The sequence below is a fragment of the Solanum pennellii genome, chromosome 8 (genome assembly GCF_001406875.1).
Source record: "Solanum pennellii chromosome 8, SPENNV200".
In the NCBI taxonomy this organism is placed as follows: domain Eukaryota; kingdom Viridiplantae; phylum Streptophyta; class Magnoliopsida; order Solanales; family Solanaceae; genus Solanum; species Solanum pennellii.
Window position 1 is genome coordinate 3,450,223 of NC_028644.1, and position 13,052 is coordinate 3,463,274.

The 13,052-nt window shown below is 33.0% G+C and overlaps 2 protein-coding genes across 2 annotated transcripts; both read left to right on the plus strand.

Annotated features, from left to right (window-relative positions):
* The first annotated feature begins 4,339 nt into the window (after positions 1–4,339).
* LOC107027047 (putative F-box/LRR-repeat protein 23) lies at positions 4,340–7,122 on the plus strand. Its single transcript, XM_015228208.2, has 3 exons — positions 4,340–4,726; positions 4,834–4,979; positions 6,624–7,122. Exons 1-3 carry the CDS (start codon positions 4,401–4,403, stop codon positions 7,004–7,006), a joined length of 855 nt encoding a protein of 284 aa, XP_015083694.1. The 5' UTR covers positions 4,340–4,400; the 3' UTR covers positions 7,007–7,122.
* A 1,873-nt stretch (positions 7,123–8,995) lies between these two features.
* Positions 8,996–9,964, plus strand: LOC107027046 (putative F-box/LRR-repeat protein 23). The gene is made up of 2 exons (XM_027919171.1): positions 8,996–9,249; positions 9,391–9,964. Exons 1-2 carry the CDS (start codon positions 8,996–8,998, stop codon positions 9,962–9,964), a joined length of 828 nt encoding a protein of 275 aa, XP_027774972.1.
* Positions 9,965–13,052: the final 3,088 nt, after the last annotated feature.

Below are 13,052 nucleotides of genomic sequence, written 5' to 3' on the forward strand. Positions count from 1 at the left end.
TTATTTGATATTAAAAATATTATCAGTTGAAATATGTTTCTTCTCAATAGAGCTGTCAATATGGGCTAGCCCACCCCATCCAGGCTAACCTATACAGGCTTTGACATTTTACGGATCAGGCCGGGCTAGCCCATTTTTGGTGTGGGCCAGAAAACGGCCGGCCCAATCCACAAGTACGCGGGCTACAGGCTTGCCGGGCCAGCCCACTTTTTAAAAAAATATATTTTTTTAAATAATTATTAATTAAGTTATAAATTATAATTTTAAAATATTATCATAAATATCGACAAAACAAAATTATTTGATGCTAATGTTACTACTTGTTAATCAAATCCAAAAATAAAATCAGGGATAATTTCTTTTATTTTTCATGTTATTTGATATTAAAAATATTATCAGTTGAAATATGTATCTTCTCAATTGAATATGCTAGAAGCGACGTTTATTGGTGAATTACATTTCTACTAATGTAAAATGAAACGTAAATGCGAGACATGATCAATATTTTGATCACTTCAATATCATATTGGCCTAAAAATTTATTGATTTAAATACAAATTTACTTTGAAAAAGGTAAAGATAATTAAGCATCAACTTCTTTCATTTACTAAATAAGAAAAAAGACACATGTATGCTTGGCCCTTCCAAACATCTTTTGTTATAGTATGTAATGGTAAGTAACAATGTCTAAGATTTTTAATATTTATTTCAGGAACTTCTTATAATAGGTAATGAAATTATACAAAAAATAAAAGTTTATAATCAAGTGAACTGCTTATATTTTTTGTTTGATCCCATAATTTTTTGGTAATATCTAACATATGGATGAAAACTGTCAACTTCCAAATACTTAAGAGGATATTTTTTTTTTGCCGAAAAAGACATTTTAAGGATGTACTTCAAATTTGGGTATAATTAAGATTGTAATTAGCCAAGAACTCGAATTATGTTATATGTCTTTTATATGTCCTCTTTCTCGTCTCTCTCCTCTCTTATACAATTACAATTATACATATGCACATATAATTACATTAAAGATATACAAATACAACTCGCCTCTTTCTACTTTATGTTCTCTCTTGTTCGCCTCTCTCCTTCCTCTCTCAATCTAGCTCGCCAGATATGCAAATTATCTGACGTATAAACCTATACAATTCAACAATTATACAAATACAACCTTTGTCCACTCTCTGTCCTCTTTCGCTCGCCTCCCTCCTCCCTCCTCCCTCTAACATGTAACTACTGATTGTAATTGGCAAACCATATTAATAGAGCCTGATTAAGTTATTTTTAGTATCTATTTGCTAAATTTCCCCTGATCTAATTTCAACAAAAAAACATAGGCTTGGCCTTTTTTGATCTCATATAAAATATAAAATAGGAGAAATTACAGAAATACAACCCTTTGTTTCGCTTATTTCCATCATCCCCTATTACTTTTGAAAATTTCCAAAATTTCTTATTTTTTTAAATGTATTCGAGACAGTATTTAATGTATCTGAGCTACGTATTATGTATCTAAGCTAATTTTTAATATTCCGAACTACATATTAATGTATTCGACACAATATTTGATGTATATCCGAACTTCAATTATTGTATCCGAATTTTTTAATTTTTAAGGAATCAATATAATTAGAAACTTATTAGGAATAGTTTGTAATTTCATAGTAAAAGTATGAGATTTATGTAATTTACCCTATAAAATAATAATATTATTGATTAGTGCATACAGAATTGATGAGACATTTTTGGAAAAATAAATAGGGATATTACATTTAAAAAACTCTGTAAATCGAGATAAATAAAGAATTAAAATATTTTTAAAAACATATAATTTTTTATGGGCAACTTTCACACATAGTAAACATAAAATTCATATTTGTATGTTATAACAAAGTTTGCATAATTGCATTCCATAGCAAACATATAAATGTATAATTCGTTATACATATACGATTGAAGCGAATTGTATAAAATGAAGTGTATGAAACGAGAAAAAGAAAGAAACTCGGCAGAAAATTGTATAAAAAGATGAATTGTATAATTATAAGTGTATAGAACAATTATATACAATTTGATTTTGTATAAAATGAGAAAGAGAAAAAGGCAAAAGAGACTTGGACAGAGAGTATACAATTCAATCAAATTGTATAAAACGAGAAAGATAGAAATTATATACAATTTTAATTTGTATAAAACGAGAAAAGAGAACGGCAAAAGAAACTGGGCAGGGGAGTATTTTTATTGTATAATTATAAGTGTATAGGACAAAAATATATGTATTTTGTATGTGTATATACAATTTTCTCTCGCTTTATACAAACAGAAACGCAGAGGCGAGGGTGGCGAGCGAAATTAGGGAGAGTGGCGAGTGAGATCTGGGAGAGGGAGAGAGGGGATCAAAAATATATGTATTTATACAATTTTTCTACTTTATACAAATAGAAACAGATTTTATACACTTGTGTTTGTACACCTGAGCTAGTCGTTTCTCATTCACGCGTGGAGAAGATGAAGAAGGAAAGGGGCGGGTCGGATTAAAAGAGTGTGGGCCGGGTAAATTGTTTGAAGTTTGGGGTTGAGGTGCTGGGGTGGAAAAATTTTCGGGAATTGAGAAAGGGTCCAAATTCATCTTAAAATTCCAGCAAAAGGGATGGAAGCTGGGTTTAATTGTGAATAAAATTTGGGCTGGGGATATTCAAAGTGCTAGAAAATGGGCCCGATTTTGGTCCCTTTTAAAATGGACTTAAAAGGAAGGATTTATATATTTAGACAAGGCCAAATGGGTTACAAATTTGACCAAATCGCTTACTAAATTGAAGCTAAAACTTGTGAGTTGGGTTTAAATTTAAACAAGACAAACTAAATAATCGATGGACGAGCCTCTTGATTTTTTAAGAAGATAAAATAATTATCTTAATACTAACAAATTGGACAAACTCAATTTAATAAAGCATTAGGTGAAACTACATCCTTTTGAAGTGATTTTTGAATATTCATAAAATAACTAATTACATATAAAATTATCTAAAATAAAATATATTACTTAAACTATAACGAGACGAACAAATGAATTAACTATAAACTAGGGATCAAAACCACAAACTACTAAACTAGTTTAAAGGCATTAAGTAGAATTAAAATCTTTTGATACTATTCTGGATATTTTGTAAGATAAATTAAGCGTATTAAATATATATATATATATAGGTATGTGTATATCACTTTAAAGATTATAAAACGGCTAACACAACTTTAACAAATGACTAAAAGAAAGCTTTGAATTTTAAAACTTCAATTATTTCAATTCGCTTGGAAATCAAGAGGTTCGAGAATTAATTATCATTGAGGAGAGTCAAAATTGGGTGTCAACATCACTTGCCCTATTAATTATGAAGCAGATGAATTAAAAACTTAATAAAGTAGTCTTTTCCATGAAAGGTATACTCGACTCTTGTCTATTTTTACGTGTTTAGTGAATATTGTGATACATTTCTCGAGAAATAATAAATGAATGATAATTTTTCCTAGAGACAGTGAATCAACAAATTACTTTCTCAGTCCAATAATACGGGTGCACTACTCCTCTGTTTCTAGTCACTTGTTCACTTTTTTTAGTTGTCCTTGATAACTAGTTTATTTTGACAAATCAAAAGAGGACACTTTCTTTTTACCTATTCTATCCTCAGTTGATTATTTTGAAAAATATAGAACTTCTTGAAACTCTTAAGTTTTTAATTCATCCGCTTCATAATTAATAGGGATAAGTGATATACTCACTATGTCAATCATTGTTTTCTTAAGTAAAAATGCACCAGTATCCCCCCTAGACTATGACCAAAATCTCATAGATATTCCTTAACTATGATATTGAAATGATCGGATCATGTCTCGCATTTAAGTTTCATTCTACATTATTAGAAGTGTAATTCACCAACAAACATCGCATTTAGCATATTCAATTGAGAAGAAACATATTTCAGCTAATGATATTTTTAATATCAAAAAACATAAAAAATAAAAGAAAAAACTGTGAAACTAAAAGATTCAATTACCAAAAAAAGTTCACAATAATAGTTTTGGCATTTCTAATAATAATAATTATGAAGAGATGACTTGATTTTTGTGGAATCTGTTGGTATTCTGATAAACTCAAGTAGAAGGATGAAAATTGTTCAGTTTTTTAAATAGTTGAGGGATGTTTTCTGTTAAGAATAATATTTTAAGGATGTAATTTAAATGTGGAGTATAATTTAAGGACAATTTTGGCAAAAAACTAACATAATTCCCTAATAAAAAACCTAGATGGAATATGAAGATTTTTTTGTGACGCTTCTTTCACTTCTCGTAAAAACCTAAACAAATCAAAGATTTTTTTTTTTTAGTTGTATAGCAAAATGCCGATTGTTCATAAAGCATCCACAATTGAACCACCGCTGCAATCGGCGCCGTGGGCTGAGCTTCCGGTGGAAATTACTATGGACATTCTGCAGCGTTTGGGAATGATAGAGATAGTGGAGAGTGCGCAGAGGGTTTGTAGTACGTGGTGGAAGGTTTGCCATGATCCCGCTATGTGGCGTGTTATTAACTTGAAATATGACCCTAATAGTGACATGCGTGGTGTGTTGAATAAGATATGTCGGATTGCTGTGGATCGTAGCCAGGGCCAGTTACTCAAAATTAGCATTGGTAGCAAAGACCTGCTCAATTACATTGCTGATAGGTACTTCTCTTTCATGTTTAAAAATCAAATTTAATGTTATATTTGTGGTGCAATATCTGTCTTTTTCCTGAAATAGGAGTTGTCAATTAGTTAAATATTTCCTACAGATCAAGTCAGCTCAGACATCTCCGACTTGTCAACTGTGGTAACGTTGCTGGAGGTTTGGTTTCAGCTGCCAAGAATTTCCCGTTATTGGAGGAGTTGCACGCTCACTTGACCTTTATTACTGCAGAGGATATAGAAAGTGTTGGGCGTAAAATAAATAAGGTTTCCACGTAAAACTCTATGTTGTTGTTACTTCATAGCTTGTATTTATTTATGCAAATCTCAACAAAGGTTATGTTGGTTTTTCTCTTGATTTGCACAGCTGCTGCTTGCATTAGTGTTGATTTCCGTATGGCCCTATGTGATTGTTACCCATTCGGTTACTATACCCGTAGAGTGCACAAGCTTTAAATCTTTGAAAAAAATATCGATTTGAAGTATACATTTATTCAATTTAATAGAATTTTGATTTTCAAAGTTAAAAAGAACTACCAATACAACTTCTCTTACTTAAGTGAAATTTTTACTCTGATTCTTCTGGTAACTTTGTTGTGCATCACTCAATTAATTTAATCGACAAATACTAAAAAAATAACCACCAGATCTAGTGTATCGAAAAGAGTCATGTTTCAACAACTACAAAAAAGAAGTAAACCTTATATCAACTATTAATTCCATCAAAGAAATAATTCATTACATGAAAGAAAGAGATAGGCAGAAGCTATATTCCTTGGGTTTATCAACTATTAATTCCATCTCTTAGTTTTCACATTTTCTGTATTTATTCTTTTCGTTCTTATTTACTTCCTTTGTTCTTAATTATTCATTCATTTTCTGTATCAGTTTTCCATTAAATTGGACAGAGGAGCAAAGTTTCTTAAGTTTTAATTAACGAGTCTTTTCACCTTCCCAATCTTCATTAAAAAAAAGAAAAGAAATGGGTACCCCAAAGGAAATTGTACCTTATTTTTAAAATGCATAATAAATATTCAATTCGTCCGACAATAATTGTTTCACTATACTATTTTGAAATCTTCATCATTATTGATTATCTTATAAAATCGATAAATAATCTTTTACTTAATTATATTGGGTTCTCAAAGTCTAGATCGACTTGAGTTAGATTTGTAGTTTAATTTAGTGGTGAATAGAGTTATTATTTAGATAAAATAAGTATTTTTCCTCATTTTACCCTTAAAATTATTCTTTTGAAAATATAAATAAGTTCTTCTATTATTATTCTCGGTATTTATGAATAATTAGACATATAACACGTTAAGTTGTTATGTATAAGCAATAAATGAAGTTTTTCAAAAAATAATTAAATTATTATTTAAAAAACAATATAATCACAAAAATCAACAACTTAGTAGAATGCTTAATGAAGGTGTGCCATGGTCCCGCTATGTGGCGTGTTATTGACTTGAAGTATGAATCTCATTTTAGTAGAATGTCTCTGGTGCTGTATATGTTGCTGGATAGGATGTATCGCATAGCAGTGGATCGTAGCCAGGGCAAATTACTCATAATTAGCATCCAAAATTTTGGTAGCAGAGAGTTGCTCAATTACATTGCTAAGAGGTACTCTATTGCTAAGGATCGTAGACAGAGAATTTTGGATGTTTGCTTACTAATGTTAATGTTTTCTCTAATGCTAAAATTTAAAAAATCTTACTTGTTATAATTAAATTAATCAATTTATAAACCTTTCCCAACAGATCAAGTCAGCTCAGATATCTAAAACTTGTCAAGTGTTTTAACATTGCTGGAGGTTTGGCTGTAGCCGCCAAGAACTTGCCGTTGTTGGAGGAGTTGCACATTCACTTGACCTTTATTAGCGAAGAGGATATAGAAAGTGTTGGTCGTTATTGTCCTCTGCTTAACTCATTCACATTGAATGCCAGTGAATATGATACTCCTGTAAATTTAATATCTGCAGATGATGGTCAAGCTCTAGACATTGCCAAAAGTATGCCTGAATTGCGGCACCTTGCACTTATTGCAAATACGCTGACAAATGTTGGACTTGAAGCTATTCTTGATGGCTGTCCACACCTTTTATCACTTGACTTGCGCTGCTGTTATAATATTGATCTTGAAGGAGATTTAGGTAAAAGATGCAGAGAACAGATTGTAGATCGTAAGCAACCTTGTGCTTCCTGTCAAGATTATGAGTTTTATTCTGAATTTTCACATTACTGTTTCTCTAATGATGACTCTACATTTAGGGACTAGGGTCTCCTAATTATGATAACTTCCTCCGCTTCAGAGACTATATATCTTGAGAAACTAATGTGGCAGTTTGATGGGAATGTGGAAGAAGACAAAGGGATTTTAGTAGCAGTGGTTTTTCATCTTCCTTTCTTTTTGTGTTTGTTTCAGAACAAAAGTGGTGGTTGCATTTGTTTTTGTGATGCTGTGATAAATCGATCTTAGCTTTTGTTATATAAGACATTATATTTGTGAGGAATGTGGTAGTTTGATTTCTATGTCAAACAACTTTTAATTATGGCTTGTTGCATTACATAAATCTATTATACATACGCAATTCATTTGAGTCCATCCCATTTTTTTGGTCAATTTTTACTATTCAATTGATACAAGTAATTGTCAAAAAGGAATAGTAATTGGAGTTGAAAGAATATTGATTCCTTCATGTATTTTGAAAGAAAAAAAATATATTGATTGAGAATTTTATAGGAAGATTGATTAGTATTTCAAAGAGTAAGAAATTTATTTAGAAAAAAATCAATCTATTTAGGAAGTTAGTATTAAATTTAGGAGGAGAATAAGTAATTAAGGACAGAGAGAGTGTTAATAGTCTTTTCTAGGGGAATTAAAACAAAATACTCCCTCTGTTCCATTTTATATTTCATCCTTTTCTATATATAGTTACTTCATAATACTTTTCATTTCATAAAATCAATGCATAAATTAGCATATAGTCCTTTTTTATCCTTGTGAGTTATTAGCATTGAAAACATACATTTGACCAATTTAGAAAAGTTAGGTAAATGATTCATGTTCGTTGGTTAAATTAATTAATCAAAATAAATTAATTCATATTCATTGATTGAAAACGTTAGTTCTAAAAAAAATTTAATAAGGGTATAAATGTAAAGTTACATCATTTTTTTAATGCAAGTGCAAAGTAAAAATATAATTAACAATAATAAAATAGTCTTTTCCATGAAAGGTATACTCGACCCTGATCTATTTTTACGTGTTTAGTGAATATTGCCATACATTTCTCGAGAAAAAAAATAAATGAATGATAATTTTTCCTAGAGACAGTGAATCAACAAATTACTTTCTCAGTCCAATAATACGGGTGCACTACTCTATTTCTAATCACTTGTTCACTTTTTTTAGTTGTCCTTGATTACTAGTTTATTTTGACAAATCAAGTGAGGACAATTTCTTTTTACCTATTCTATCCTCAGTTGATTATTTTGAAAAATATAGAACTTCTTGAAACTCTTAAGTTTTTAATTCATCCTCTTCATAATTAATAGGGATAAGTGATATACTCACTATGTCAATCATTGTTTTCTTAAGGGAAAACGCATTAGTATCCCCCTAGACTATGACCAAAATCTCATAGATATTCCTTAACTATGATATTGAAGTGATCAGATCATGTCTCGCATTTAAGTTTCATTCTACATTATTAGAAGTGTAATTCACCAATAAACGTCGCTTTTAGCATATTCAATTGAGAAGAAAATATTTCAATTGATAATATTTTTAATATCAAATAACATGAAAAATAAAAGAAAAATTGTGAAATCAAATGTTTCAATTACCAAAAAAGTTCAAATTAGTAGTTTTGACATTTCAAAAAATAATAATTATGAAGAGATGACTTGATTTTTGTTAGATGTGTTGATTTTCTAATAAATTCAAATAGAAGAATGAAAATTGTTCACTTTTAAATACTTGAGAGATGTTTTTTCTGTTAAGAATAATACTTTAAGTATGTAATTTAAATGTGGAGTATAATTTAAGAACAATTTTGGAAAAAAACTGACATAATTCCCTAATAAAAAACCTAGATGGAATTTGAAGATTTTTTGTGACGCTTGTTTCACTTCTCTTAAAAACCTAAACAAATCAAAGAATTTTTTTTAGTTGTATAGCAAAATGCCGATTGTTCATAAAGCATCCTCAATTGAACCAGTGCTGCAATCGGCGTCGTGGGCTGGGCTTCCGGTGGAAATCACAATGGACATTCTGCAGCGTCTGGGAACGATAGAGATAGTGGAGAGTACGCAGAGGGTTTGTAGTACGTGGTGGAAGGTTTGCCATGATCCCGCTATGTGGCGTGTTATTGACTTGAAATATGACCCTCCCTGTGTCAAGCATTGTGTGCTGAAGAAAATATGTCGGATTGCGGTGGATCGTAGCCAGGGCCAGTTACTCAAAATTAGCATCCACAAGTTTGGTAACAAAGACTTGCTCTATTACATTGCTGAGAGGTAATTTTCTTTCATGTTTAAATCAAATATTTTCCTTGTAATTACTCAATTACATAGGAGTTCTCAAAATGTAATCAATTTTTTAAATGTTTCCTACAGATCAAGTCAGCTCAGACATCTCCGCCTTGTCAAATGTAATAGTGTTGCTGGAAGTTTGTCGTCAGCCGCTAAGAACTTGCCGTTGTTGGAGGAGTTGCACATCCACTTGACCTTAATTACTGAAGAAGATATAGAAAGTGTTGGTCGTTATTGCCCTCTACTTAAGTCATTTACATTGAATGCCCGTGTATGTTTTAACTTTGGATATTCACGACTTCCAGATGATGGTCAAGCCTTAGCTATTGCTACAAGTATGCCTGAATTGCGGTGCCTTGCACTAATTTTGAATCCCTTGACAAGTGTAGGACTTGAAGCTATTCTTGATGGCTGTCCACACCTTGTATCACTTGACTTGCGCCGCTGTAATAATATTGATCTTGTAGGGGATATAGGAAGAAGATGCAGAGAACAGATTGCAAATCTAAAGCAACCTCATGATTATGAATTTGATTCTGAAGTTTCACGTCATTACTTGTCCTCTTATGATAACTACAAATCTAGGATGATATATAGTTGTCTTGATTCTGATACATTCACCGGCTACAGGAACTTCCTCAGCTACAGACACTATCATGAGTCCAGTGATGATGATGATTACTTTGATATTCCGTATTAACATTACTTTGATGTCATGGCCAAACCATTGCTGACTTGACTCCAGAGCTCAACATTCATTTCCAAGATATTTTTAATCAGGTACAAACGCTTTTAATAATATTGCCCCTGTTGGGAATAAATCCAAAACAGAAATAATATTTGCGGTAATAAAGGCAACAAATGCGGAACACAACAATACGGTTAATCAACGAGAATAAAAGAGAAATAATGACACCAAAATTTTACGTGGAAACCCTCCTAAATAAGGGAAAAACCACGACCCAAGAGGAGCAACGAATATCACTATAGTAAGGATTTTACACTTGTATATCTGAGTAAAACTCCAAAGACCACTACACATTCAAAAGAAATAACACTCTTTTGATTTTTCCACCTCACTACAATACCGCTCACACTCTCTATTTTTCCTCACAGATTATTTTCTTCTGTGATGCCTCACTCTTCTTTTCTCTCCTTTGTAATTCTTTTTTGTTTTGGTGTGTTTTGAAATGAGCAAGAGCTCTCTATTTATAGGAAAATCTACTCCTAATGATGTCACCAATGACATCACAAGAAACACAAGATTTCAACATTTTCACCTATGTAGAAATCTTGCTAAGATTTTAGTTGAAAAAAGAAATGGTGAGCTTTGAATTTTGTTGCAACATTTGTTGACTTTAACAATAATCAACAAACAAAATTCAACCATTTTTGCTATGTTTATCTACAATGGGTATGGACTCCACAAATCTCCCCCTCCAGACCCATTCACCCTGAAGGAGGTAGCTCTAGGTTTCTAGCTTGAGTACATGCCGACAAGTTCTTTGCATAGCTCAAACTTGTCCCTTGATACCACCTTGGTCAGCATATCTGAAGGGTTTTCACTAGTAGGGATCTTCATGACCTGCATAGATCCGTCCTCTATCTTTTCACGAATCCAGTGATATCTCACGTCAATATGCTTTGTCCTTGCATGGTACATGGTGTTCTTGCTCAGGTCTATTGCACTCTGACTGTCACAATAGACGACATACTCAATCTGATGCAATCCAAGTTCTTGAAGAAATCGTTTCAGCCATACCATCTCTTTGCCAGCTTCAGTAGCTGCAATATATTCTGCCTCAGTTGTAGAGAGTGCGACACACTTCTGCAACTTTGATTGCCATGATATAGCTCCCCCTGAAAATGTAAACAAATATCCAGTAGTGGATTTTCTATTATCGAGGTCACCTGCCATATCAGCATCAGTATAGCCCTTCAAGATTGGATCAGATCCTTTAAAACACAAGCAATCTCTTGTGGTACCTCTTAGATACCTGAGTATCCACTTAACTGCCTCCCAGTGTTCTTTTCCAGGATTTTCAAGGAATCTGCTAACAACACCAACTGCATGAGCAATATCAGGTCTTGTACACACCATCGCATACATCAAACTCCCCACTGCTGAAGAATAAGGAACTTTAGCCATTCCCTCTTTCTCCTCTTTTGTTGTAGGACACATCTGTTTGCTCAACTTCAGATGACTCGCAAGAGGCGTGCTAACAGGTTTAGCACTCTTCATGTTGAAGCGTTCTAGTACACGTTCAATGTACTTCTCTTGAGATAGCCACAACTTTCTTTTTGTTCGTTCTCGAACAATCTTCATCCCTAGAATTTGTTGTGCTGGGCCCAAGTCTTTCATGTCAAATGACTTGGACAAATCTTTCTTCAACTTTGCAATCAGCTCTTTGTCTTGTCCTACAATTAACATGTCATCCACATATAACAACAAAATAATAAAATTGTTGTCAGAAAATCTTTTGAAGTATACACATGGATCAGAATAGGTCTTTGTGTACGTTTGACTTTTCATGAAAGAGTCAAACTTTTTGTACCATTGCCTTGGGGCCTGTTTCAACCCATAAAGACTCTTATTCAATTTGCACACCATGTGTTTCTTTCCAGATACTTCAAATCCCTCTGGTTGCTCCATATAAATCTCTTCTTCCAAATCTCCGTGAAGAAATGCAGTTTTCACGTCCAATTGCTCCACTTCAAGATCTAGACTAGCTGCTATGCTCAAAATAGTTCGAATAGAAGTCATTTTGACAACAGGTGAAAAAATTTCATCAAAATCAATACCTTTCTTTTGTTCGAAGCCTTTTACAACCAATCGAGCTTTGTACCTCACCAACTTGCCATTTCCATCTTTCTTGAGTTTAAAGACCCACTTGCACTTAAGTGGTCTTTTTCCTTTTGGAAGTTCAACTAGCTGGTATGTGCCATTTTTCTGTAGAGATCCCATCTCTTCGTGCATGGCTTTCATCCATTGGCTCTTTTCTGGATGAGACAACACCTCCTTAAGACTTTCTGGCTCACCTTCATCATTGATAAGGACATACTCTGAGGAAGGGTATTTGGTTGATTCTACCCTTTGTCTTTCTGATCTCCTCAGAGGTTGAGATTGTTCTTCTTCTGGGTACTCCATTTGCTCGGTATTATCACCAAGTTGCTCCCCCTGCTCAACAATCTCATCAGGTTGCTCTTCATGCTCAGCAACTTCATCAATCATACTTTCTGCACTTATGGGATGGTTAGAAGAAGAAGGAATGGTAACAAGATTAGGAACTATACCATTCTTTTTCTTGGCCTTCTCGGATAGATCATCAGCAGTTCCAACTTCACTTTCTCGAAAGATTACATCTCTACTTCTGATGACCTTCTTCTTTACAAGATCCCATAGTCTGTACCCGAACTCTTCATCTCCATATCCGATGAATATGCAAGGAACTGATTTATCATCTAGCTTGGTTCTTTGCTCCTTCGGTACATGTGCAAAAGCTTTGCAACCGAACACCTTTAGGTGCGAGTAAGACAACTCTTTGTTGGTCCAAACTCTCTCCGGAATGTCAAACTCCAACGGAACTGATGGACTACGATTGATAAGATAACACGCTGTCCGAACTGCTTCACCCCAGAATGTCTTGGGTAATTTAGCCATTCTGAGCATGCTTCTCACCTTCTCAATAATGGTGCGATTCATTCTCTCAGCTACACCATTGTGTTGTGGGGTTCCAGGAACTGTCTTTTCATGTCTGATTCCATGGTTTGAACAATACTCTTCAAAT

What these genes read in the sequence shown, in the direction of transcription:
- LOC107027047 (XM_015228208.2), top strand. Translation starts at nt 4,401, where the DNA reads ATGCCGATTGTTCATAAAGCATCCACAATTGAACCACCGCTGCAATCG. An exon ending in CTCAATTACATTGCTGATAG is followed by an intron (nt 4,727 to 4,833) that starts GTACTTCTCTTT and finishes TATTTCCTACAG; the next exon opens with ATCAAGTCAGCTCAGACATC. An exon ending in GGATATAGAAAGTGTTGGGC is followed by an intron (nt 4,980 to 6,623) that starts GTAAAATAAATA and finishes AAGAGGATATAG; the next exon opens with AAAGTGTTGGTCGTTATTGT.
- LOC107027046 (XM_027919171.1), top strand. Translation starts at nt 8,996, where the DNA reads ATGGACATTCTGCAGCGTCTGGGAACGATAGAGATAGTGGAGAGTACG. An exon ending in CTCTATTACATTGCTGAGAG is followed by an intron (nt 9,250 to 9,390) that starts GTAATTTTCTTT and finishes CAAATGTAATAG; the next exon opens with TGTTGCTGGAAGTTTGTCGT.